General features: G+C 39.7%; 1 protein-coding gene across 1 annotated transcript in view; it reads left to right on the top strand.

Annotated features, from left to right (window-relative positions):
• TESK2 (testis associated actin remodelling kinase 2) overlaps window positions 1-27,287 on the top strand; it is a 144,001-nt gene that overhangs the window by 19,123 nt on the left and 97,591 nt on the right. Inside the window, 1 exon segment of the mRNA XM_038558233.1 lies at window positions 16,581-16,893. Within this exon segment, the coding sequence (XP_038414161.1) occupies window positions 16,672-16,893 (222 nt within the window). The 5' untranslated portion in view covers window positions 16,581-16,671.

The following is a 27,287-nucleotide window of genomic DNA, read 5'->3' on the forward strand; positions in this document are numbered from 1 at the left end:
AATAGAACAAGGCACTGGAGGAATTAGTGAGTTGTTAGTGGTGCTTTTTCAGTAGGCTGAACTGACTTGCCTCTGTAGTATTCAGTCCAGTGAACTCTTTTTTTCATATTATTTGACTACCCTGTGGCATTTGATATATTAATCATTTTCACCTTTGGGTTGTGTGACATACTTTCTCTTGGTTTTATTTTTACTTTGTTGTTTTTGTTTTGTCCTATATATATATGTTGGTGTTCCCTTTGCCTCTTATCTGATCTAACTTAAAGACATAAAGAAGGGGGCAGCCCCAGTGGCTCAGCGGTTTGGCGCCACCTTCAGCCCCGGGCGTGATCCTGGAGACCCATGATCCTGGAGACTCGGGATCGAGTCCCATGTCGGGCTCGCTGCATGGAGACTGCTTCTCCCTCTGCCTGGGTCTCTGCCTCTCTCTCTCAGTGTCTCTCTCATGAATAAATAAATAAAATCTTAAAAAAAAAAGACATAAAGAAGGAGACTGGGCTTTGGCACATAATAGCAACTCAGTAAATATTAGCTATTACTCATATTCTCTATTTTGGGAAACTCTTTAGAATATTTGTAAGTGCTAAGGACTTTCAAGTCTGTATCTCCAGGCTAGTCCTCATTTCTGAGCTCCAGTGTGGTGTCTTTAACTGCTTTCTGAATGTTGTCACTTGGTATTCCTTTAGGCACCTCAAACTCCGTAAGATTAGAAGTGAAATTGAATCAATTCACAAATAGTTTCCTTTGGGTGAATGCCAACTGATTCCCCTAGTCACCCTAACCTGAAACATGGGAAGGATTCTAGTTAAACTTGGAGTCATTATAAGTACATCTCATACCTCCTACTTTAATTTAGTCACTTTTTAAAAATCCCACTTACCTTCTTTCCTAATTCTCTGTTTTCACCATTAGTGCCTTAGTTAGGCCTTCCTTCTTTCTAATCTGTCATTAGCAATTTCCACACTGTATCGTACTCATTGATTTACATGTGTTTCTAGGGGGAGTCTACGCTCCTGGAGGATTAAGTCATGTTTTATTTAGTTTTCTATATCCTTATCCCAGAGAGGCAATAGTATAAGAGATTGAAAGTACAGGCTCTGGATTTGAATTCTGACTCTACGACTTCTTGGCTGTAAGAGCTTAGACAAGTTAATTAATTGCTTTGTGTCTTTGTTGCCACATCTATAAAAAGGAATAATAATGGTATCTATTTTTAGGGTTGTTATGAATATTAAACATAAAGCACTTGTAAGACTATCTGGATTGTAGTTAATATTCAGTAAATATTATAGCACTTACCATAATGCCTTGTACCTAGTGGGAACCCAATTAACATTTGAGTAAATAAACAGAGGGGAATTCCTGAATTGACCAAAAGACTGGACTATAGTTAATCTAAATGCCTTTACAACTTTCAACCTAAATTTCTGTTTTATGTCATGACCTAAAGCCTGGTAGATGGTAGTTAAAATAACAGATTCTTATCTTTATCTTATCTAAAAGAGATAATACAGTTTTAAGAACTGGCTTTTGATCTGTCTAACACCAATATATGCCATTGTGTAATTCTTGGCTAATTAAATAGGGGATGCCAGTTTTTATGTCAGATTGCCTTTGGTTTGAATGGAAACTGCAACTCATTATTTCACAGTAGGATGGCAAGTTCAGCAGTATTGCTTTTATTTTTAATTAGGCAGTCATCCTGAAATGTGTCTGTATTTGTTATGTTGGTCCATAGAAAGGATAGCAGCTGAGCAGATCTGTCATGTAGATTTGCTATGTGATTGGTCTTGATACACAACTAATATGCTTATCAGTATTCCTATTCTGGAAAATGGCCAGTTTTCTGAGTTACATCTTACCCATAACTAATCTTTGTTTTATTTTGACTTAGAAAGTTTTTATGATAATGGAAAGCAAACAGTATATAATTAGGATATTGTTTATATTCTTTTTCCACTCTTTATACCCAGTATATAAAAGTCCACTTAAATCTCAGCATTCCTTTTTACTCACTCTGTGGGACTTCATTACCAACCTTGTGCACACACGATTCTATATTTGGATGGGTATTGAAAGTTTTTGGTTGCTAGTTGACACTGCCATGTCCTGCCTGCTACCTATTCATTGATAGCTACCCAGTGCAATGCAGGATTTTCTTTTCATCTCCACCGTTATGAAGTTTCCTCTACTTTGTTCCTGTGAAATGGTAGAGTAAGAAACAACAAATACTATATATTAGAATGAAAAAGAAGGATGATTAGGAGTTGGCATATCTTTCCTTCCAGGTTGGCATCCATTCTTTTTTTTTTTTAAGATTTTATTTATTTAATCATGAGAGACACAGAGAGAGAGGCAGAGACACAGGCAGAGGGAGAAGCAGGCTCCATGCAGGGAGCCCGATGTGGGACTCGATCCCGGGTCTCCAGGATCACACCCCAGGCTGCAGGCAGCGCTAAACACTGCGCCACTGGGGCTGCCCAGCATCCATTCTTTAGACAGTCTGTCCATTTAAACCAATGCTAATTTTTATATCTGTAGAATGATTAAATGACAGAAGGCTTGGGTGATTCAGTCAGTTAAGCATCTGACTTTTGATTTCAGCTCAGGTCATTATCTCAGGGTTATGAGATTGAGGCCTACTCCCCACTCCCTCACCGACCTGCAGTGGGCTCCATTGTGGAGTCTGTTTGAGATTTTTTCTTTTCCCCTGTGCCCCTCCTTCCGCTTTCACATGCTCTCTCAAACAAACAAACAAATAAATAAAATCTTTAAAAAAAATCACCGAAGGCTTTTGTTACAGAGGCTGGTAGAGCTATCACTGTATACTCCTTAGCCTCTGCTATCAAGATAGGGTGGGAAATAGTAATAGCTTTTTTTTTTTTTTTTAAGATTTTATTTATTTATTCATGAGAGACACACAGAGAGAGAGAGAGGCAGAGACACAGGCAGAAGGAGAAGCAGGCTCCATGCAGGAAGCCCAATGTGGGACTCAATCCCAGGTCTCCAGGATCATGCACAGGGCTAAGGGTGGCGCTAAACCGCTGAGCCACCCAGGCTGCCCAATTTTGTTCTTTTTAAATTGGAAATAATATCTACTTTGCAGTGTTGTCATAAATACTAGAGATAGCATATGCAAAACACTGGTGGAATGCATGGCCATGGTAAATGGTGGCTGCAGTTTTTATTTCCAGAAAAATTTCAGATGGGAGTAATGATCTAACTGGGAGTCCTAAAAAGGTTTCCTTGATTTTCTAGAAAATCTTTTATGGAGTTACTGCTTTTTTTAAAAAAATATTTATTTGTTTATTCATGAGAGACACAGACTGAGAGAGAGAGGCAGAGACATAGGCAGAGAGGGAGAAGCAGGGAGCCTGCTCACAGGGAGCCTGATGTGGGACTCGATCCTGGATCCCAGGATCATGACCTGAGCTGAAGGCAAGCACCCAACCTCTGAGCCACCCAGGCGTCCCGGAGTTACTACTTTGAAAGACAAAGTATATAATATTGGATATAGGCTATTTAGCTCACTAATTCTTTTGTTGATAGCTTTTCAGATTACTTTCCTCAAAGCTTTTATTTATTTTTTTTTTTTTAATTTTTTTTTTAAACGTTTTTATTTATTTATGACAGTCACAGAGAGAGAGAGAGAGGCAGGGACATAGGCAGAGGGAGAAGCAGGCTCCATGCACCGAGAGCCCGACGTGGGATTCGATCCCGGGTCTCCAGGATTGCGCCCTGGGCCAAAGGCAGGCGCCAAACCGCTGCGCCACCCAGGGATCCCCCCTCAAAGCTTTTAATTGTACCTTCTTTCTGAAAAATAAATCAATCCCAGTATAAGTGACAATTAGTCTTTAAAAAATAAGATTTTATTTATTTTAGAAAGAGAGAGAGAGTGTGAATATGTGAGTTGGAGGAGGGGCAGAGGGAGAGGGAGATGGAGTGGTCATGGATAGATCCCAGGACTCTGAGATTATGACCTGAGCCGAGATCAAGAGATGGTTGAGGATGCTCAACTGACTGAGCCATCCAGGTGCTCCAAAAATTAGCCTTTGAAAAGACATACTTGCCTATTTAAAATTTTTATTTATTTATTTATGAGAGACATGGGGATCGAGAGAGAGAGAGAGAGAGGCAGAGATACAGGCAGAGGGAGAAGCAGGCTCCATGCAGGGAGCCTGATGTGGGACTCGATCCCAGTACTCTGGGATCACGCCCTGAGCCAAAGGCAGACGCTCAACTGCTGAGCCACCCAGGCGTCCCAAGAAAGCAAAAGTTTGAACTTCTAAGGTTATGAGTATTGAAATTGACAATACATTTATGAAAAACTGATTTGTGTCCTTACTAGCAACATACTTTTGTTATTTTTAAAAGACTGCTAAAGAAAAATAAAGACTGCTAAAGGGTATTTCCTAGTTTAAAGTCAAGCTGATGAAGCTTTTCTAACACAGTGTTTCTTAATGAGAGCACTATTGACATTTAGGACAGGGCAATTCTTTGTTGTGTAGGACTGTTCTGTGCATTGTAGGACATTAGGCTTTCCTGGAACCTGCCCACTAAAATGCCAGTAGTGCCTACCCCACACCCTCACCATTAAGACAGTAACTTCCCTGACAAGGACCTTCCTCCACCTAAATTTGTACATGTCCCTAAATGAGAACGACTGGGACTCCAGTTGAAATGTTTTTAGTGAAGCAGATTATAGTATCACAAATTTTCATTTGAGAATTCCAAGTTTTGGGATGCCTGGGTGGCTTGGTGGTTGAGTGTTTGCCTTCAGCTCAGGTCCCGATCCCAGGGTCCCAGAATCGAGTCCTGCATCAGGCTCCTTGAGGGGAGCCTACTTCTCCCTCTGCTTGTGTCTCTGCCTCTCTCTCTGTATGTCTCTCATGAAGAAATAAATAAAATCTTAAAAAAAAAACTTATTATAAAACAAAATCTCTGGGGACGCCTGGGTGGCTCAGTCGGTTAAGCGTCTGACTGGTTCAGGTCATGATCCCAGAGTCCTGGGTACGAGCCTCGTATCAGGTTCACCGCTTAGTAGAGTGTCTGTTGTCCGTTTCCCTCTTCTCTTCCTCCTGTTTGTGCTTTCTCTTTTATTTATTTTTTTGTAGTCTTTTTTTTTAAGATTTTATTTATTATTTATTCATAGACATAGAGAGAGATAGAGAGAGGCAGAGACACAGGCAGAGGGAGAAGCAGGCTCCATGCCGGGAGCCCGACGCGGGACTTGATCCCGGGACTCCAGGATCGCGCCCTGGGCCAAAGGCAGGTGCTAAACCGTGGAGCCACCCAGGGATCCACATGTGCTTTCTCTTTTAAATAAATAAACAAACAAACAAACAAACAAATAATAAATTCTAAAAAAAAAAAAAAGTAAATCTCTGTTATAGAATTTCACTAGCACTTAGACATAGAAGAGTTATTCAAATGAATTAATATATCAACAGTATATAGGAAAATCCTATGAGGCCATATAAGGCAATAAAATGGTTTACACTTATAATAAACAGTAAATTTATTTCATAAAATTTAAAAAATATTTTATTTATTCATGTGAGACAGAAAGAGAGGCAGAGACACAGGCAGAGGGAGAAGCAGTCTCCACTCAGGGAGCCCGACATGGGACTCGATCCCCGGTCTCCAGGATCACGCACTGGGCTGAAGGTGGTGCCAAACCGCTGAGCCACCTGGCTGCCCCTATTTCATAAATTTTTCTGTACTAAAATTGTTTACAAATACGTGAACTTCATTGTTAACATTTCCAACACAAATAGTTTCAATTCCTGACCAGAATGGACAATAATTTTACATTTTTTCTGGATGAAAGACTTCAAACATGTACCAGGTTTCACATCGTTAAATTGTAGGTTGGGTATCCCAGCTGTGCCACATTGCCAGAATAGTGTTTTTGGGTGAGAACTCAAGGCAAACTGCCTTTGGAGATTGAAGGAATAGTCCCTTGTTAGCAACATTGATAATATTTATTTTTTCTCATTGTTTCAGGGAAATAAGATGCTATCTTTACTAAAAGTATAGACTTTGCAATGTTTCCCAGATTCCCTTGGAAACAATGTGCTTTCTGTAAAATGTGGTTGTCCATTTACCATATACAGTCCTTCTGATCCTCGGACTGTCAGGAGCAGTATGGACAGCACCATCTTGTCCTGGGAAAATTAATTATTCTTGGTCAACAGTGTAGTCTTTGAATTAAGTAGCCTCTTTAAAGTGAAATTGCATTTTTTCAATCATTATATCTTTCTAGTAAATGCATTATATCTTTCTAGTAATTGTAGTTGTCTCTGCTCCCTAAAATAGTATACATTAAGGGGAACTATTATAAAAAAAGTAATATTCTTTTTAAAAATATTTATTTGAGAGAGAGAGCGCACGCACCAGTGTATGTGAGAGAGTGAACACAAGCCGGGGGAGAAGGGGCAGAGGGAGAAGGAGAAGCAGGCTCCCTGCTGAGCCAGGAGCCAGATGCAGGCTGGGATACTAAGAACCGAGATTATGACCTGAGCTGAAGGCAGACACTTTTTGTTTTTGCTTTTAAAAATTTTATTTACTTATTTGAGAGAGAGAGAGAAAGAGAATGAGGGAGGGGAGGGGCAGAGGGAGAAGCAGACTCCCTGCTGAGCGGGGAGCCGGACATAGAGCTCCATCTCAGGACCTTGGAATCATGACCTGAGCTAAAGGCAGGCATTTAACCTACTGAGCTATCCAGGTGCCAAAGAAAAGATGTTCTGTAAATAAGACCAAGGGAGGTAATTCAGAGGCTGAAAGTGAAAATTTCACACATTTCAAATAATGTATTTTTTAATTTTAAAATTAATCATTTTCAGACTTAAAAAAATAGGGTGTGGTTTGAGAGTCTGTTCGTTCCTACCATTGTTAACTTTTATGGCTAATTTAAATTTGTCAGATTATATTGAAAGCCATTTGTAGCTTGATTGATTTCATTTAAAATGTGGTCATTTAGTATGCAGGCTAGGGGAACAGAAGGCAGGTTTGGAAATTTTCCCATGCTCAGCACTTCTCCAAAATGGATTAATAAAATTCTTACTCTCATGAGGAGACTGTACTTTTTACCACTCATCTCAACTGTCTAGTAATTAATATTACTTTAGCATGTATTGTGGGCTGTACAACTAAATACCAGTGTTCTTCATGAATGCTTTTATATATATATTTTTTAGGATTTTATTTACTTATTCATGAGAGACACAGAGAGAGGCAGAAACGTAGGCAGAGGGAGAAGCAGGCTCCCTGCGGGGAGTCTGGTAGGGGACCCTTTCCCAGGATCTCGGGATCATGACCCAAGCCAAAGGCAGACGCTCAACCACTGAGCCACCCAGGTGCCCATGTTTGTGAACTTGGATAAGTTAGACTATCCAAATATTCTCTCAATGCTTTTGAGTTTTTAGTTTAAGATATAAATACTCCTTGGACCAAAATCTATAGTGGAGCTGTTGCAGAATAAGAGTTTGAGAATCTGGAGACTTGGCTTACACATTGGGATGCTATTTATTTGCCAAATTGTTTTCAGTTTTCTTGGATTAAGCATACTGCATAGTTATTGTATTGCAATAGACTTTTTGAAACTATTAAATTTCTTTTAATAAAAAATGTAGAAGAGAGCACAATATTTTTTTAGATGAGAGCACAATATAATACACAAAACAAATATTAAGGAAAAACAGAATTAGCAAATGTATAATTTTCTGTTGTTTACTATAGGTTTGTTTCTTATTTTTATTATTTATTTATTTTTTATTACTTTTTAAAATTTATTTATGGTAGTCACACACACAGAGAGAGAGAGAGAGAGGCAGAGACACAGCAGAGGGAGAAGCAGGCTCCATGCACCGGGAGCCTGATGTGGGATTCGATCCCGGGTCTCCAGGATCGCGCCCTGGGCCAAAGGCAGGCGCCAAACCGCTGCGCCACCCAGGGATCCCCCTGGTATTCGTCTTTATCTAACTTATTTCATTTAGCATTATACCTTCTAGATTTATATCTCTTGTTGCAAATGACAAGATTTCATTCTTCTTTTTACTCTTTTACTATTGTTAAAATATCCATACTACCCAAAGAATCTACATATTTAATGCAATCTCTATCAAAATACCAACAATATTTTTCACACAACTACAGCAACTAATCCATATTTGTTTGGAACAACCAAACCCTACATAGCCAAAGCAATCCTGAAAAAGAACAACAAAGCTAGAGATATCACAATCCCATGATTTCAGGATATACTACAAATATGGAAATACTATGGGACTAACACAAAATAGACTCATAGATCAATAGAACAGAACAAAGAATCCAGAAATAAACCCACGTTTTTATGGTCAATTAATCTACGACAAAGGAGGCAAGAATATACAACAGGAAAAAGTATCTTCAGCAAATGGTGTAGGGAATATTGAACAGCTACAAGCAAAAGAATGAAATCAGACCACTTTCTCATATTATACACAAAGATAAACTCAAAATGGATTAAACACCGAAATGTGGGACCCGAAATCATTAGAAGAGTCCTAGAAGAAAATACAAGCAGTAATTTGTTTGACATGAGCCATAGTAACGTTTTTCTAGATAGGTCTTCTGAGGCAAGGGAAACAAAAGCAAAATTAGACATTTGAGATTACACAAAAATAAACTTTTTGGACAGTGAAGGAATCTATCAACAAAACAAAAAGCAACCTAAAGAACTTATACAACTCAAAACTAAGAAAACAAATAATCCAATAAAAAAAATGGACAGAGGGGGCAGCCTGGGTGGCTCAGTGGTTTAGCGCTGCCTTTGGCCCAGGACGTGATCCTGGAGACCTGGGATCGAGTCCCATGTTGGGCTCCCCGGATGGAGCCTGCTTCTCCCTCTCCCTCTCTCTCTCTATCTTGCATGAATAAATAAAATCTTAAAAAAAATGGACAGTGGATCTAAATAAGCATTTTTCCAAAGAAAATACAGATGGCCAACCAACATATGAGAAGATGCTCAACATCACTCTTATGAACTTGATCTCGGGTCTCCAGGATCATGCCGTGGGCTGAAGGTGGTGCTAAACCGCTGAGCCACCCAGGTTGCCCTTTATTTGGTTTTAGTATCTATGGAATGCTGGTGTCAGAATGAATTTGGAAGCTTTCCTTACTCTTTTTTGGAGTAGTTTGAGAAGAATAGAATATTCTTTGGAAGTTTGATAGACTTCACCTATGAAGCCATCTGGTCCTGGACTTTTGTTTTTTGGGAGTTTTTTGATTACTGATTCAGTATAATTGCTAATAGTCTGTTCGTTTATTTATTTTTTAAAGATTATTTATTTATTCATGAGAGACCCAGAAAGAGGCAGAGACACAGGCAGAGGGAGAAGCAGGCTCCCTGTGGGGAGCCCGATGCAGGACTCAATCCCAGGACCCCAGGATCATGACCTGAGCTGAGGCAGATGCTCACCACTGAGCCACCTAGGTGCTCCAGTCAGTCTGTTTAAATTTTCTTTCTTTCTGATTTAGTTTTGGTAGGCTATATGTTTGTAGGAATTTATCCATTTCTTTTAGGTTGTCCGGTTTGTTGGCATATAATTTTTCATAATATTCTCTTATAATCCTTTGTGTTTCTTGGTGTTGGTTTTTATTTCTCCTATTTTATTTTTGATTCATTATCTTCCTTCTACTGGCTTTAGGCTTTGTTTATTCTTCTTTTTCCAACTCCTTTAGGTGTAAGGTTAGATTGTTTATTTGAGATTCTTGCTTCTTGAGGTATGCCTGTATTGCTATAACCTTCTCTTTTAGAACAACTTTTCCTGCATCCTAAAGATTTTGGACAGTTGTGTTTCCTTTTTCATTTTTCTCCATATATTTTTAAATTTCTTTGATTTCTTGGTTGGCCCATTTGTTGTTTAGTAGCATGTTGTTTAGCCTCCTGCACTTGTGTTCTTTCCAGATTTTTTCTTGTGATTGATTTCTAGTTTCATACTGTTGTGGTTGGAAAAGATGTATGTGATTTGTCTTTTTCAATTGTTGAGATTTGTTTCGTGGCCTAACATGTGATCTGTTCTGGAGAATTTTCCATGTGCACTTGAAAAGAATGTGTGTAATCCACTGTTTTTGAATGGAATGTTCTGAATATATCTGTTGGATTCATCTGGTCCAAGGTATCCTTCAGAGCCTGTTTCCTGTTGATTTTCTATCTGATCTATTGATGGAAGTGGGGTGTTAAAGTCCCCTGCTATTATTGTATTACTGTCAATTTCTTTCTCTGCTAATAGTTGCTTTATGTATTTAGGTGCTTCTATGCCGGGTGCATAAATATTTACAAATTGTTACATCCTCTTGTTGAATTTTTCCCTTTATGATTATGTAGTGTCCTCCTTTGTTTCTTTTTATCATCTTTGTTTATTTTGTCCATATAAGTATTGTTACCCCAGCTTTCTTTTCACCTCCTTTTTTTCATAACTTAAAAAAAATCTTTTTGAATTAGATTTTAATGATAATACTTTCTTCCTTCCCCTCAATTTGTATTGCTTTTGAAATACATCTACATTGTTAGAGTTCATTCATTTCAAGTGCTGTATATTTCATTGAAAAATATTCTGCAGTTTCTTATTGTTCCTACAGACTATCTTTGGGTTGCCCCCCCCGCTTATTACAAACAATGTTGAAATGAAATGAATGTCCTTGTTCAGGTCTCCTGTGCTTATGTGCAAGAGTTTCTATAAGCATATACCTTTTAAATAAATACTTTTCTCCCCCTCTTGAAAAGTACCATGAGCCCAAGATACAAGTTCCTTTTTTTTAAAAAATAAAAATATAAAAAATTTCAGCCTATAAGAGCTCCAACCAAACTAGTTCATTTGCTGTTAAGTATTCTTTACTTTCTCTCAGACCTGTTGAGCTGCAATGAGCATTTCTGTCTTCCAAGACTTACTATAGAGAATAGAATCTACCACCTTCCCAGGAAAAATAGAGGCATCGTGGAGGTTAATAATGTATTTCATTCAGAGTAAAAAAGTCAGTAGATGGTAAGCCAGTCAAATTGTTCAGTGATTTCAAAGGCAGCTGTGCTTTAGATAATTTTAGCTACGGTATTTTTTTTTTAATTTTTATTTATTTATGATAGAGAGAGAGAGAGAGAGAGAGGCAGAGACACAGGCAGAGGGAGAAGCAGGCTCCATGCACCGGGAGCCCGACGTGGGATTCGATCCCGGGTCTCCAGGATCGCGCCCTGGGCCAAAGGCAGGCGCCAAACTGCTGCACCACCCAGGGACCCCCAGCTACGGTATTTTGTAATTTCTTTCTTTTTTTCTTTCTTCCTTTCTTCCTTCCTTCCTTCCTTCCTTCCTTCCTTCCTTCCTTCCTTCCTTCCTTCCTCTCTCTCTCTCTCTCTCTCCCTCCCTCCCTCCCTTCCTTTTTTTTTTTTTTTGTTAAGATTTATTTATTTATGAGAGAGAGAGAGGCAGAGACACAGGCAGAGGGAGAAGCAGGCTCCTTGCAGGAGCCCTATGAGGGACTTGATCTCGGATTCTGGGATCACTACCTGAGCCAAAGGCAGCCACCCAACCACTGAACCACCCAGGAGTCCCCTTTATTTTTCTAAAGCTAAGAGTTTTTCTCCCCTTCTTTTCTCTTTTTTTAATTTTTTTAGATTTTTTTTTTTTTTTTTTTAAATTCATGAGAGACACAGAAAGAGAGGCAGAGACACAGGCAGAGGGAGAAGCAGGCTCCATGCAGGAAGCCTGATGTGGGACTGGATCCCAGGTCTCCAGGATTACGTTCTGGGCCGAAGGCAGCTCTAAACCACTGAGCCACCCAGGGTGCCCTCCCCTTCTTTTCTATTTCTGTCCGAATTATAGTCACCCTCATCTTCCTCTGCACTCAAGTACTTGTCCTCTTTTCTATGTAGATGACTAGCTAAACTCTGTACAACTCTATAGTGGAAAAACACTGAGCTAAATGATATGAAATGGAAAAAGCTTGAGCTTTGATGCTGGATGGACCATGGTTTCTGTTTCTACTAGTTGTGTATCCTTAGGCAAGGTACTTAACCTCCTGAGCCTACATTTCTTTCTATGTGAAATAGGAATCATACCTAGCTTCACGTTGTTTTGAGGATTAAATGAGGAAATTCTTGTAAAATTCATTTTTAAAAAAAGTTATTAATATACCCTTTCTCTAAGTAGAGGATCTTCAACTCCTATTGTACATAAGGATCACTGGGGACCTTGGTAAAATTTCCAGGCCTCCAAGAGATTCTGATTTAGTAAGTCAAGGTTGAGACATGGTAATATAGGTTTTAAACAAGCTCCTTGGATAATTTTGAAGCAGATGATTAGCAGACACACTTTTAGAAATGTGCTACCTTGCACTGAGGGGGGCACTTGATGGGATGAGCACTGGGTGATATGCTATATGTTGGCAAATTGAACTCCAATTAAAAAAAAAAAAGGGATCCCTGGGTGGCGCAGCGGTTTAGCGCCTGCCTTTGGCCCAGGGCGCGATCCTGGAGACCCGGGATCGAATCCCACGTCAGGCTCCCGGTGCATGGAGCCTGCTTCTCCCTCTGCCTGTGTCTCTGCCTCTCTCTCTCTCTGTGTGACTATCATAAATAAATAAATTAAAAAAATTAAAAAAAAAAAGAAAAAGAGAAATGCACTACCTTTTGGTTCCTTGGTCCTGAGGTTAGCTTGGCTAATAAATGGCTTATAGCTATGGGCAAATCATTTCCACATTCTGGGCCTTATGTTTCCTCACATATAAAATGAATGAATAAACTTTATGGTCTTTATTGGCTGTAAAATTTTAAAAATCTTGGTCTTACAATCCTAAATTTTTGATCTGCTGATCTGCCACTTTTTGGCAAGATTCAATAGAGGTACTTAACTGTCTTATTCCTTTAGAATTTGGGTCATTTTTCCTTCTATGAAGACTTTGGTAAAATTAGCTTAAGCAAAGATAATTTATTTTTTTGGAGAGAAAGCGAGCACACATGAGTGGGAGGGGAGGTGGGGAGAGAGAGAATCTTAAGTAGGCTTTGTGCCCAGTGTGGAGCTGACTCTGTGCTGGATCTCCCAACCCTGAGATCATGATCTGACCCAAAATCAAGAGTTGGATTCTTTTTTTTTTTTTTTTTAAATTTTTATTTATTTATGATAGTCACAGAGAGAGAGAGGGGGGCAGAGACACAGGCAGAGGGAGAAGCAGGCACCGGGAGCCTGATGTGGGATTCGATCCCAGGTCTCCAGGATCGCGCCCTGGGCCAAAGGCAGGCGCCAAACCGCTGCGCCACCCAGGGATCCCCTGGATTCTTTTTTTTAAAGAGTTGGATTCTTAACTAACTGAGCCACCCAGGTGCCCCAAGGTAATCTATTTTAATGATACAAGGGTATCTCATGGAACCTTAAATCAGGATGCAATGAGGCCTCAGGAATTGGGAACTATAGCACATTGGGAAAATTAAGAAGTTCTCTTTTTGTCCTTTTTTCTTTGCAGTTTTGACTCAATCTCTTGACTTTTTCTGCTTTCCAGGCTATATGGTAGATAATGGCCATGGCCCACAGCTCCTGAGTTTACATGGTTTCCTTTTTTTTTTTTTTAAGATTTTATTTTTAAGTAATCTCTAAACCTAACATGGGGCTCAAACTTACAACCCCAAGATCAAGAGTCTCATGCTCTACCTACTGAATCAGCCAGACACCACTATGTGGCTTCCATTTTAGAAAGCAGCCAGACTGAGGCTAGGACATCTCAATTACAATTCCAAATTGTCAGGAAAGGAACTGTGATTGGTCCCTATTGGATAGAGTGCTGCTGACTTCTGGCTATGGCTAGGGAGGCAAGGTCATATTGTAAGGATGGCCCTGGGAACCCTGCTGCTGTTCTCCATGGTTAGAAGTGGTAGAGGTAGCCTGGATTAAGTATCAGATTTATGAAAGCATTTTACTAGTTGAAAAGTCACAATGCTGTATTCTGCATAAGACCTTTATAATCATTTCTCATGGAAAAAAAATAGAGGTAGGGAGACATGCCCTAAAGAAAAAGTAGGTTTGCATTTTTATTCTTAATCATGGACCAGATGGGGTAGAGCCTTCTATAGTCACTTTTGCTATACTGTACTGTTTAATCAATAATTTTTAAATTGCTTAGATACGGTTTTCTTTCTTTTTCCTTTTTTTTTTTTTTTAAGATTGATTTATTTTAGAGAGAACACATGTGTGAGCAAGGCGGGAGGGAGGTGCAGAAGGAGAGAGAGAGAGAAACTTAAGCAGACTCCCCACTGAGTTTGATCTCAACCCTGAGATCATGACCTGAGCCAAAATCAAGAGCTGGTTGCTCAACTCACTGAGCCACCCAGATGCCCCAGTTTTCTTCTTTAAAAATAATATGTTTTGGGGCACCTGGGTGGCTTAGTTAAGTATCCATCTCTTGGTGCTCAGGTTATGATCTTGCAGTTGTGGGGTTGAGCCTTGCATCTGGCTCTGTGCATTCTGTTTCAGATTCTTTCCCTCTCATTCCTATTCTCTAATAAATAAAAATAAAATCTATAAATAAAATAATTTTATGGTATAAAATCTTTGCCATTGTTTTATATATATTGGATTTTACTTTTCAAATAAAGAGAAAATGATGTAATGCAGGCTATGAAGGGCATTAGTATGAATATAGGCTTTTATTTTTTTAAGGATTGATTGATTTATTTTAGAGACTGCGAGAGACCGTGAGCATGTGTGCATGTGTTGGGAAAAGGGGTGATGGGGGAAGGGGCAGAGGGAGAGGGAAAGTCTCCAGCAGATCCTGCACTGAACCCAGAGCCAGATGCAAAGCTGAGCCAAAACCAAGAGTACATTGCTTACCCACCTTTGCCACCCAGGCCCCCCTGGATATAGGCTTTTTTTTTTTTTTTTAAGACTTTATTTATTTATTCATGAGAGACAGAGACAGAGACACAGGCAGAGAGAGAAGCAGGCTCCATGCAGGGAGCCCGACGTGGGACTCGATCCCCTGTTTCCAGGGTCATACCCTGAGCTGAAGGCAACACTAAACAGCTGAGCCACCCAGGCTGCCCCTGGATATAGGCTTCTGAATTAGAAGGTCTTGCATTTTAATTTTATCTCTGCCATTTAATGACAGTATGACTACTTGACCTCTCTATGAAATGAACATAATTTTTTTAAATTTTATTTTTATTTATTTACTTATTTACTTATTAAAGATATTTTAGGGCAGCCCCGGTGGCGCAGCGGTTTAGCACCACCTGCAGCCCAGGGCGTGATCCTGGAGGCCCTGGATCGGATCCCACGTCGGGCTCTCTGTATGATGCCTGCTTCTCCCTCTGCCTGTGTCTCTGCCTCTCTCTCTCTCTCTCTCTGTCTCTATGAATAAATAAATAAAATCTTTAAAAAAATAAAGATATTTTATTTGAGAGAGAGAGAGAATGAGCTGGGAGAGAGGCAGAGGGAGAGGGAGAAGCAGGCTCCCCACTGAGCAGGAAGCCCGACAAAGGACTTGATCCCAGGATCCTGGGATCATGACCTGAGTCAGAGGCAGTCTCTTAACTGAGTCGCCCAGGTGCCCCCATAATAATTTTATATCATGGATTATTTGAGAATGAAATGATGACATACGTACAGCTCTTTAAATAATTTTTAAATTTTTTTTTAAGATTTTAAAAATTTATTCATGACAGAGAGAGAGAGAGAGAGAGACCGGGGGAGACACAGGCAGAGGGAGAAGCAGGCTCCATGCAGGGGGCCTGATGCGGGACTCGTCCCAGGGACTCCAGGATCACACCCTGGGCTGAAGGCAGGCGCTAAACCACTGAGCCACCCAGGGATTCCCCAAGCTCTTTTTTTTTTATTTTTTTTTAAGATTTTATTTATTTATTCATGAGAGACACACAGATAGACAGAGACATAGTTAGAGGGAGAAGCAGGCTCCCCACGGGAAGCCCAATGTGGGACTCGATCCCCAGACCCAGCATCATGCCCTGAGCTGAAGGTAGATGCTCAACCGCTGAGCCACTCAGGCATCCCATATGTACAGCTCATATACTATGTTTGCTAGATAGTAGACACTCAATGAATGATAGATATTATCATTGTTATTTTGTTTTTTTATTTTTATTTTTTAAAGATTTATTTATTTATTTGTTCATGATAGACACAGAGAGAGAGAGAGAGAGAGAGAGAGAGAGAGAGTGAGAGGGAGAGAGGCAGAGGGAGAAGCAGGCTCCATGCAGGGAGCCCGATGTGGGACTCGATCCCGGGTCTCCAGGATCAGGCCCTGGGCCTAAGGCAAGTGCTAAACCACTGAGCCACCCAGGGATTTCCCGGTATTTTGTTTTTTAGAATGTAGTTGACGATTTTTATTATAGTTCACTCATTTTAAAGATTATGTCTTAGGCTTTAAATATATAAGTATTTTTTGAAAGTAAAGGTATAAAGTTTTTTTTTTTTTATCTGAAAATCAAGAGCTAGAATGTGAAAGAGCAAATATTTTTGCAATGATAATTCATTGGTTTACATGTATTTAATATTCATGGTTTTAATGAAATATCTTTCTGATCTTTTATTTAGCATCAAACCGGAAGAGAAGTAAAACTCAACAAAATTTTACTATGTGTGGAGTTCCTTCTTAAAAGAAGAAAAAAAAGTGATAATTGAGATTATGGATCGGAGCAAACGGAATTCAATTGCAGGCTTTCCTCCACGTGTGGAGCGTCTTGAAGATTTTGAAGGAGGTGGTGGAGGAGATGGGAACATGACCCAAGTGGGAAGAGTTCGGCCATCTTCATATCGAGCTCTTATAAGTGCCTTTTCTAGACTGACTCGTTTAGATGACTTCACCTGTGAAAAAATAGGGTCTGGCTTCTTCTCTGAAGTGTTCAAGGTGAGTGATGTTTCTGCTTTTCTCATTTTGTTTTGTTGATAATCAGCTTTACTGCTGAGTTGATAATTGTGTATAATTAGGGCATTAGGCTTTGCCTAATTGGGATGAGGGTGCTGTGGCTCTTGATCAGTGTTCTAAACTGTCCTCTCCTGCTTCGGGACTGCTGATGGCTCTGGGCCTGGCCATTGCTGCTCTCTTGCTGGTCCACATGTGATGCTGTGGCCCTGGCTAAGATACTGGGTCTCACTTGCTGGTGGGACCCTGGAGCCATCAGTACATGTGTTCCAAGATGCACTCAACAACAGGAGAATGCAGGAGGTTCCAGGGATGGCCTGAGCCAGCCAACAGATTGGAATCACCCTGAAGATAGAAACTCTCCTGTGACTTACATCATATCTGCTCCTTCCGTTTATGCCTGGGAGGCCTGACCTGCCCCTTCTCCATCAGTGTCTAGAGTCAGAATCTGGATATTTTTGTATTTACTTGGTGGTGCCTAATCTTTGCCTCAGACACTTTGGAGCTAGAGGGGGTGGCTGGGAGAATTTTACCACTGGGAGTTGTACATAATGGTTATTTATATCCTGTTTTACCTCTCCTATCTCTCTAGAGACATTTATAAAGGCTCTTATTTTATTTTTTATTAATTTATTTTATTTTTCTTAAAGATATTATTTATTTATTCATGGGAGACACAGAGAGAGGCAGAGACATAGGCAGAGGGAGAAGCAGGCTCCCTGTGGGGACCCCGATGCAGGACCCGATCCCAGGACCCTGGGATCATGACCTGAGCCAAAGGCAGACACTCAACCACTGAGCCACCCAGGTGTCCCAAGGCTCTTATTTTAATAATAATAAAAAATATAGGTAAACTGTCCTCTCACACTATTAACATCTACTTTAATTAATTTATTAACATCTATTTTATTTTAATTATAAAAATAATACATACTGATCAAAAATCCAAATAATATAGGAGTCTCTTCTATTCTCCCACCTGGTATATATCTCTTTCTCCAATAATAAGCACTATTAACAATTTGATATGTGTATTTCTAGACTCTTTGCTTATACACATATTATACACACATGTCTTATACATATATAAAAATTTATATATAGGGCGGCAGCCCTGGTGACACAGTGGTTCAGTGCCTCCTGCAGCCCGGGGTGTGATCCTGGAGACCCGGGATCGAGTCTCGCGTCGGGCTTCCTGCGTGGAGCCTGCTTCTCCCTTTGCCTGTGTCTCTGCCTCTCTCTTCGCTCTCTCTGAATGAATAAATAAATAAATCTTAAAAAAATGTATATATACATGTAAGAAGGTGTATATAACATATACATACCCACACATATAGTTTTATTTGGTTATTTTTTAAAAAGTTAAGCCCTTAGTGCTCCCAAGTATTCATATTTCCCTGGTTCATTTACTTTCCCAGAATGTTATTCCATACTTTTTCTTCTCTTATCCAACATTTGGTATTGCTTCTCAGTGATGACTTTGTTTCCTAATTCACTGAGAAAATTGAAGCAAGCTGGAGAACAGCTCCCAGTCACCACAAATAGCTACTAACTCACATCTTCACCTACTTACTTAATCTTTATACCTGTCATTATGGATAAACTACCCATGTTCCAATCTAAACCATATTTCCATTTGTATTCTATTTCTTTTTTCTAGTTCCCTACTCAAAGACATCACCTAAGAAATTCTCCCCTCTTTCCTACTTGTTTCACTTTCTATTAAATGATTCCCATCAACATATAAACCTTCTGTTATTTCTCTCACCTTAAAAAATCTTTAAAGGAGAATAAATATATTTTGACTCTAACAGCCCCTATAGCTAAACTCCCTCATGTTTTTTTTCTCTCTCTCTCTCTTTTTAATTTTTTTCTCTTTTTTTTATTTTTTATTTTTTTATTTTTTTTTCTCTTTTTTTTTAGAGAGAGAAAGAGAGAGAATTTGGGGAGGGCCAGAGAGAGAAGGAGAGAGAGAATCTTAAGCAGGCTTCATGCCCAGTGTGGAGCCCGATGTGGGATTCAATCTTATGATCCTGAGATTAGGACCTGAGCTGAAATCAAGAGTCAGAGGCTTAACCAACTGAGCCACCCTGGTGCCCCTCCGTCATGTTCTTTTTTGGATCAAAGACACTGCCGTATAGTTGCTTACTCACCATTTCTTATACCTTTCCTTCTATTCTCTCTCTCTCTCTTTTTATTTTTTTTATTGTAGTAAAATATAAAAGAAAATAAAATTTACCATTTTAACCATATTAAGCATACAAGTTCAGTAGTAAGTACATTTGCAATGTTATGTGCAACCATCACCATTATGTTTCCAGAACTTTTTTATCATCCCAAACAGATACTTTATACTTTGCTGAATAACAACTCCTCATTTCCTCCTACCCTCATTCCCTCTTAAAGTGTTCTGTTGTCTTTATAAATTTGCCTTTTGGGGATGCCTGGGTGGCTCAGCCGTTGAGTGTCTTCCACTCAGAGCGTGATCCTGGGATCTGGGATTGTGGTCAAATACACATAACATAAAATTTATTTTCAACCATTTTTAAGTGTATCGTTAAATAGTGTTAAGGATATTCACATCATTGTGCAACCAATCTCCAGAACTTTTTCATCTTGCAAAATTGAAACTCTATATGCATTAAACAACTTTCCCCTTCCTTTGTACCTCACCTCCTGGCAGCAACCATTCTACTTTATGTTTCTGTGAATATGACTACTCTAGATGCTTTATTTTTATTTTTATTTTTTTTAAGATTTTATTTATTTATTCATAGACGCAGAGAGAGAGAGAGGCAGAGACACAGGCAGAGGGAGAAGCAGGCTCCATGCAGGGAGCCTGATGTGGGACTCGATCCCAGGTCTCCAGGATCGCACCCCAGGCTGCAGGCGGTGCCAAACCGCTGCGCCAACGGGGCTGCCCTAGATGCTTTATATAAGCAAAATCATGCAGTATTTGTGTTTTTTGGACTGCATAATTTCACTGGGTCAATATTTAACTTTCAAAGGAACCACCATACTATTTTCCACAGCAGCTTCACCATTTTACATTCCCACGAGCAATGAATACAGTTCCAATTTTTCCATTTTTTCACAAACACTTGTTATTTTTCAGTTTTTTAAATGTAGCAAACCTAGTGGGTATGTAGTGATATCTCACTGTGGCTATGATTTGTATTTTTCAAGTGACTAATGATGTTCAGCATCATTTCTTGTTTTTATTGACTTTTTATGTATCTTCTTTGGAGAAATGTCTATTAAATCCTTTGCCCATCTTTAAAAAAAATAATTCCAATAGTTAACATACAGTATTATATTAGTTTCAGGTATAACTAAGTGATTCAACAATTCTGTACGTTACTCAGGGCTCATCGTGATAAGTGTACTCTTCATCTCCTTCACGTATTTCTTTTTTTTTTTTTAATTTTTTAAAAATTTATTTATGATAGTCACAGAGAGAGAGAGAGAGGCAGAGACATAGGCAGAGGGAGAAGCAGGCTCCATGCACCAGGAGCCCGATGTGGGACTCAATCCCGGGTCTCCAGGATCGTGCCCTGGGCCAAAGGCAGGCGCCAAACCGCTGTGCTACCCAGGGATCCCCCCTTCACATATTTCACCCATCCTCAGCCAACCTCCCCTCTGGTAACCATCAGTGTATTTGCTGTAGTTAAGAGTCTGTTTTCTGGTTTCTCTCTCTCTTTTTTTTTCTTTGTTTGTTTTGTTTCTTAAATCCCACAGATGAGTAGAATCATAAGGTATTTGTCTTTATCTGAGTAATTTCAATTAGCATTATACCCTCTAGATCCATCCATGTTGTTGCAAATAGCAAGATTTCTTTCTTTCTCTTTCTTTCTTTCTTTCTTTCTTTCTTTCTTTCTTTCTTTCTTTCTTTCTTTCTTCTTCTTTCTTTCTTTCTTCTTTCTTCTTTCTTTCTTCTTCCTTTCCTTTCCTTTCCTTTCTTTCTTTCTTTCTTCTTTCTTTCTTTCTTCTTTCTTTTCTTTCTTTCTTTTCTTTCTTTTTTTTTTTTTTTAAAGATGTTATTTATTGGGGCACCTGGGTGGCTCAGTTGGTTAAGTCTGCCTTTGGCTCAGGTCATGGTTGGAGAGTCCTGGGATCGAGCCCATCATCAAGCCTGTTGTGCGGCTCCTGCTCTGCTTGCCACTCCCCCTGCTTGTACTCACTCTCTCTGTCAAATAAATAGATAAAATAAAAATAAATAAATATATAAATAAGTATATTAGTAAAAATCTTTTAAAAAGCTGAGAAAATATTTTCTTTATTTGAGAGAGAATGAGAGCATGAGTGGGGTGCAGAGAAAGGGAGAAGCAGACTCCCTGCTGAACAGGGAGTCTGATGTTGGGCTTCATCCCAGAACCCAGATATCATGACCTTGGCTAAAGGCAGATGCTCAACCAATTTAGCCACCCAGGTGCCCCTGCATTTCATTCTTTTTATTTTTATTTATTTATTTATTTTTTTAATTTTTTTTTTTTTTTATTTATTTATGATAGTCACAGAGAAAGAGAGAGAGAGGCAGAGACACAGACAGAGGGAGAAGCAGGCTCCATGCACTGGGAGCCTGATGTGGGATTCGATCCCGGGTCTCCAGGATCGCGCCCTGGGCCAAAGGCAGGCGCCAAACCGCTGCGCCACCCAGGGATCCCCATTTCATTCTTTTTAATGGCTGAATAATATTGTGTTGTAGATATATACCACATTTTCTTTATGCATTCATTTTGTGATGGACACTTGGGATGCTTCTGTAATTTGGCTATTGTAAATAATGTTTCAATAAATATAGGCATGCATATATCTTTTTGAATCAGTGTTTTTGTATTTTTTGGGTAAATACTCAGTAGCAGAGTTACTAGATCATATGGTAATTCTATTTTTTAATTTTTTGTTTTCTACAGTGGCTGTACCAATTTGCATTCCCACCAACAGTGCATGAGGGTTCCATTTTCTTCACCTCCTCCCCAACACTTGTTATTTCTTGTGTTTTGATTTTAACCATTCTGATAGGTATGAGGTGATATCTCACTGTGATTTTGATGTGCCTTTCCCTAATGATGCGTGATGTTGAGCATTATTTTTAAAGATTTTATTTATTTATTCATCAGAGACATAGGGAAAGAGAAGAGAGAGAGAGAGACAGAGGGAGAGAGGGAGAGAGGGAGGTGGAGACACAGGCAGAGGGGGAAGCAGGCTCTTAGCAGGGATCCTGATGTGGGGCTCGATCCCGGACCCCAGGATCACACCTTGAGCTGAAGGCAGATTCTGCTCAACCGCTGTGCCACCCAGGTGTCCCAGTGTTGAGCATCTTTTCATATATCTGTTCACCATTCCTTTGCCCACTGTTGAATTGGTTCTATTTGTATATATGTATATGGTTTGAAAATATTTTCTCCTATTCTGTAGGCTGTCTTTTAAATCTCTCAATAATATCCTTTGATGTATACAGGTTTTTTTTTGTTTTGTTTTTTTAAATTTTTATTTATTTATGATAGTCACACACAGAGAGAGAGAGAGAGAGGCGGAGACATAGGCAGAGGGAGAAGCAGGCTCCATGCACCAGGAGCCCAATATGGGATTTGATCCCGGGTCTCCAGGATCATGCCCTGGGCCAAAGGCAGGCGCTAAACCGCTGCGCCACCCAGGGATCCCTGTATACAGGTTTTAAATTCTGAATAAGTCCAGTTTATCTATTTTTTTTTTATGTTGCTTGTGCTTTTGGTGTGATATTCAAGAAATCCTTGCCAAATCCAATATCATGAAGATTTTCCCCAATGTTTTCTTCTAGTTTTATTTATTCTTTTAGAAAATTTATTTATTTATTTGAGAGAGAGAAAAAAACGTGAGTGGGGAAGGGGGACAGAGGGAGAGGAGAAGCAGACTCTCCACTAAGCAGGAAGCCTGATAGGGCTTGATCCCAGGGCCCTGATCCTGACGTGAGTTGAAGGCAGATGAGCCACCCAGGAGCCCCGATTTTTAATTAATTAGTTGATTGATAGATTTTTTTTAAAGATTTTATTTATTTATTCACGAGAGACGCACACAGAGAGAGAGAGAGAGAGAGAGAGAGAGAGGCAGAGACACAGGCAGAGGGAAAAGCAGGCTCCATGCAGGGAGCCCGATGCGGGACTCGATCCCGAGACTCCAGGATCACGCCCCAGGCGAAAGGCAGACACCAAACCACTGAGCCATCCAGGGATCCCCCTATTTTTATTTTTTTTAAAGTAAGCTCTATTTGAATAACAGTGTGGGGCTTGAACTCAAGGCCCTGAGATCAAGAGTCCTATGCTCTACTAACTGAGCCAGCCAGGTGCTTCAGGAATTGGTCTATTTAATCGAGGTTATCAAGTTTATGGATATAGAGTTGTTCATACTATTCCTTTATTATATGCTTAAAAAAACTTTTTTTAGGGGTCCCTAGGTAGCTTAGTCGGTTAAGCCTCTTCCTTCAGCTCAGGTCATGATCCAGGGTCCGGGTCTTGAGCCCTGCGTTAGGCTCCCTGCTCATTCATGGGGGAGTCTGTTCCTCCCTCTTCTTCTGCCCCTGTCCCCCATGCATGCTTGTGCTCTATCTCTTTCAAATAAAGTCTTTTTTTTTTTTTTTTTAAGATTTTGTTTATTTATTCATGAGAGACACACAGGGAGAGGGAGAAGCAGGCTCCCTGAAGGAAACCCCGTGTGGGACTTGATCCCGGACCTCGGGATCACGCCCTGAGCCAAAAAGTAGATGCTTAAATCCTGACCCACCCAGGCAACCCTGAAGTGGTTTATCAATTGGTGTATTTGGACCAGTGATATTTAAGGTGATTATTATTATTATTTTTTAATTTTTTATTTATTTATTTATGATAGTCACACAGAGAGAGAGAGGCAGAGACACAGGCAGAAGGAGAGGCAGAGACACAGGCAGAGGGAGAAGCAGGCTCCATGCACCGGGAGCCTGACGTGGGATTCGATCCCGGGTCTCCAGGATCGCGCCCTGGGCCAAAGGCAGGCGCTAAACCGCTGCGCCACCCAGGGATCCCTATTATTATTTTTAAGGTGATTATTCATACAATTGGATTAGTATCTACCATATTTTGTTACTCTTTTCTGTTTTTGTCAGTATTCTTTGTTCCTATTTTATTTTCCATACATTTTCTATTTCATCTGTAAAAAATGTGAATACTTAATCTCTTGCTTAGCCATGCAATTTTAGGATAAAGAATACTTGCAGCCCGTGTGGCTCAGCAGTTTAGTGCCGCCTTCAGCCGAGGGTGTGATCCTGGAGACCTGGAATCGAGTCCCCACTTCCGGCTCTTTTCATGGAGCCTGCTTCTCGCTCTGCCTGTGTCTGCCCCACCCCCCCTCTGTCTGTCTCTCGTAAATAAATAAAATCTTTAAAAAGAATACTTGCTAATGATGTATTTTTTTTTTCATATACTACTGGATTTGATTTGCTTGGGCTATAGTTTTTATTTTTTGATAGTCTGTTTAATTTTGGTATTAGAATTATGTTTTATAGAAGGGGTTAGGAAGCCTTTCAGATTTTTTTTACCTTATATTGTGGAATGGTTCACATTGCATAGGAACTTCATGAAAGGCTTAGTAGAACTTTCCTGTAAAACCTTTTGGTTTGGGGAGCATGTAGAGGTAAATTTTAAAGTAACTTTTCAAAATATTTTTATTTTTATTATTTTTTAAAGATTTTGTTTATTTATTCATGAGAGACACAGACACAGGCAGAGGGAGAAGCAGGCTCCATGTAGGGAGCGCGTTGTGGAACTCGAACCCGGGACTCCAGGATCATGCCCTGGGCCAAAGGGAGGCGCTCAACCGCTGAGCCATCCAGGCGTCCCAAAATATTTTTATTTTTATTTTATTATTATTATTTTTTACTTATGATAGTCACAGAGAGAGAGAGAGAGAGAGAGAGAGAGAGAGAGAGGCAGAGACACAGGCAGAGGGAGAAGCAGGCACCATGCAAGAGAGCCTGACGTGGGACTCGATCCAGGGTTTCCAGGATCAGGCCCTGGGCTGAAGGCAGCGCTAAACCGCTGAGCCACCGGGGCTGCCCCCAAAATATATATATATATATATTTTTAAACATTTTTTAATTTATTTATGATAGGCACACAGTGAGAGAGAGAGAGGCAGAGACACAGGCAGAGGGAGAAGCAGGCTCCATGCACCGGGAGCCCGATGTGGGATTCGATCCCGGGTCTCCAGGATCGCGCCCTGGGCCAAAGGCAGGCGCCAAACCGCTGCGCCACCCAGGGATCCCCTTCCTTCATATTGTTTAGAGTGTAGACATCTGGGATGATAAAAGACCTTGAGGGGGATCCCTGGGTGGTGCAGCAGTTTGGCGCCTGCCTTTGGCCCAGGGCGCGATCCTGGAGATCTGGGATCGAGTCCCATGTCGGGCTCCCCGGTGCATGGAGCCTGCTTCTCTCTCTGCCTGTGTCTCTCTGCCCCTCTCTCTCTCTGTGTGTGACTATCGTAAATAAATAAAAATTAAAAAAAAATCCATATTATAAAAGACTTTGGGAATGAAGACCTGTGTCAGAATAAGACAGACCCTGGCTTTTACAGGTCTTATGGAGCAGGACTGTGTAGTCCTATATTGCCTCCTCCAGACTTTTTAAAAGATTTTAGCAGAGAGAGGCAGAGACATAGACAGAAGGAGAAGCAGGCTCCCTGTGGGGAGCCTGATGTGTTAGCCCTGAGCCAAAGGCAGCCACTCAACCACTGTGTGTCCCGCCTCCTTCAGACTTTTATGTGACAGAACAATCTTAAGACAGAAAATTTGGATCCCTGTTATTTGCTGCCAAACATAATTGTAACTAATGTAGTAATTACCTACCATATCGGTATCTCTCTCCTTCTCTAATGTGGTTGTGTCCTCTTTCCATTTATTTTTTTTATTTTTTTTATTTTTTATTTTTTATTTTTTTTTCTCTTTCCATTTTTTAAATCAAACTTAACACAGATTTATTTTACTTTTCCTCTTAAAGGATTTGCCTTTAAAAAGAAAAATGAACAAAACTGCTGTTTACTGATAAACCAAAGGCTTAAGAAATGAAGGATTTGGGGACCTGGGGAGATAGTTGTGAAGTTCATTGTTCCTGCCCTTCTACGTGTCTAGGGAAAGTTGACTCCATGTGTTTGCCAAATCTGCTGATAACTCCACCTTGGGCAGAACTTGACACAGTCAAATAATTACTTTTGATTCTATTGATTATCTTCTATTTGCATGTGCTATGGTTCACTATTTTGTACTTCTATCTTTATTACTCTCCTTTGGTTATTTCTTATCAGATCTATTTTGTTCTTTATCTAGCTTCTGTAATTTTATTCTTATATCAGTTTTTGCCATTATTATTTTCTAATGTATACATTTAAACTTTAAAGTTTCCGGGCAGCCCCGGTGGCGCAGCGGTTTAGCGCAGCCTGAAGCCTGGGGTGTGATCCTGGAGACCTGGGATCGAGTCCCACATCGGGCTCCCTGCATGGAGCCTGCTTCTCCCTCTGCCTGTGTCCTACTGTGTCTCTGCCTCTCTCTCTCTCTCTCTCTGTCTCTCTCATAAATAAATAAAATTCTTTAAAAAAAAAAAAAAGTTTCCTCTTGATTTGGCCATATCATAGGTTTTTATGAGCTTTCATAATTTTTAAATGTAATTTGGTTTGATTTTCTTTTTAATCAAAGATTATGTAAAATGAAGTTGTAAAATTTCCTTATGGTAAGTTGTTTTTTGGTAATTGTTTGATATTCAATTTCTAATATTAGTGCATAATGATCAAAGGAAATGGTCTATATGATATCTGTCTTTTGGAATATACTTAGATTTTGTTTTGACCTAATACGTGGTCATATTTTTTTATGCTGCAAATGTGTTTGAAACATTAATTCTCTGTTTTGTGTATTTGTTTGCATAAAGTTGCATAAAGTTCTATATGTCTCTGTTGTATCAAGCTTTTTGTATTGTGTTATTCAGTGTTATATGCTTTAGCTTATTTTGGTCTGCTTGATCTATTTCTTAAAAAAAGGCTATTAGAATTACTTAATATTTATAGATTTCTCAGTGTGTTAACTATCAGTGTGTTACTTATTTCTAGGCCATTTTGTGAGTTAGTTATTAATAATGCCTATGATTATTATTGGACTGTACACTATGGATTGTATTTTTTACAAATATCAGTTCTATTTTTGTCCCACCTTATGCTTTTAGCTTTGATTTCTGTTTTCTCTGATACTAGTTTGTGTACCTTCTTCCTTGTTGTGTGCATTTGCCTATTGTTTTGGTTATTATTATCTTAGTATATCTTTTTTCATCTCTATTTTTTAAAAGATTTTATTTATTTATTGGAGAGAGAGTGAGTGAGAGAGA

This window comes from Canis lupus, chromosome 15 (assembly GCF_011100685.1).
Source record: "Canis lupus familiaris isolate Mischka breed German Shepherd chromosome 15, alternate assembly UU_Cfam_GSD_1.0, whole genome shotgun sequence".
NCBI lineage: Eukaryota > Metazoa > Chordata > Mammalia > Carnivora > Canidae > Canis > Canis lupus.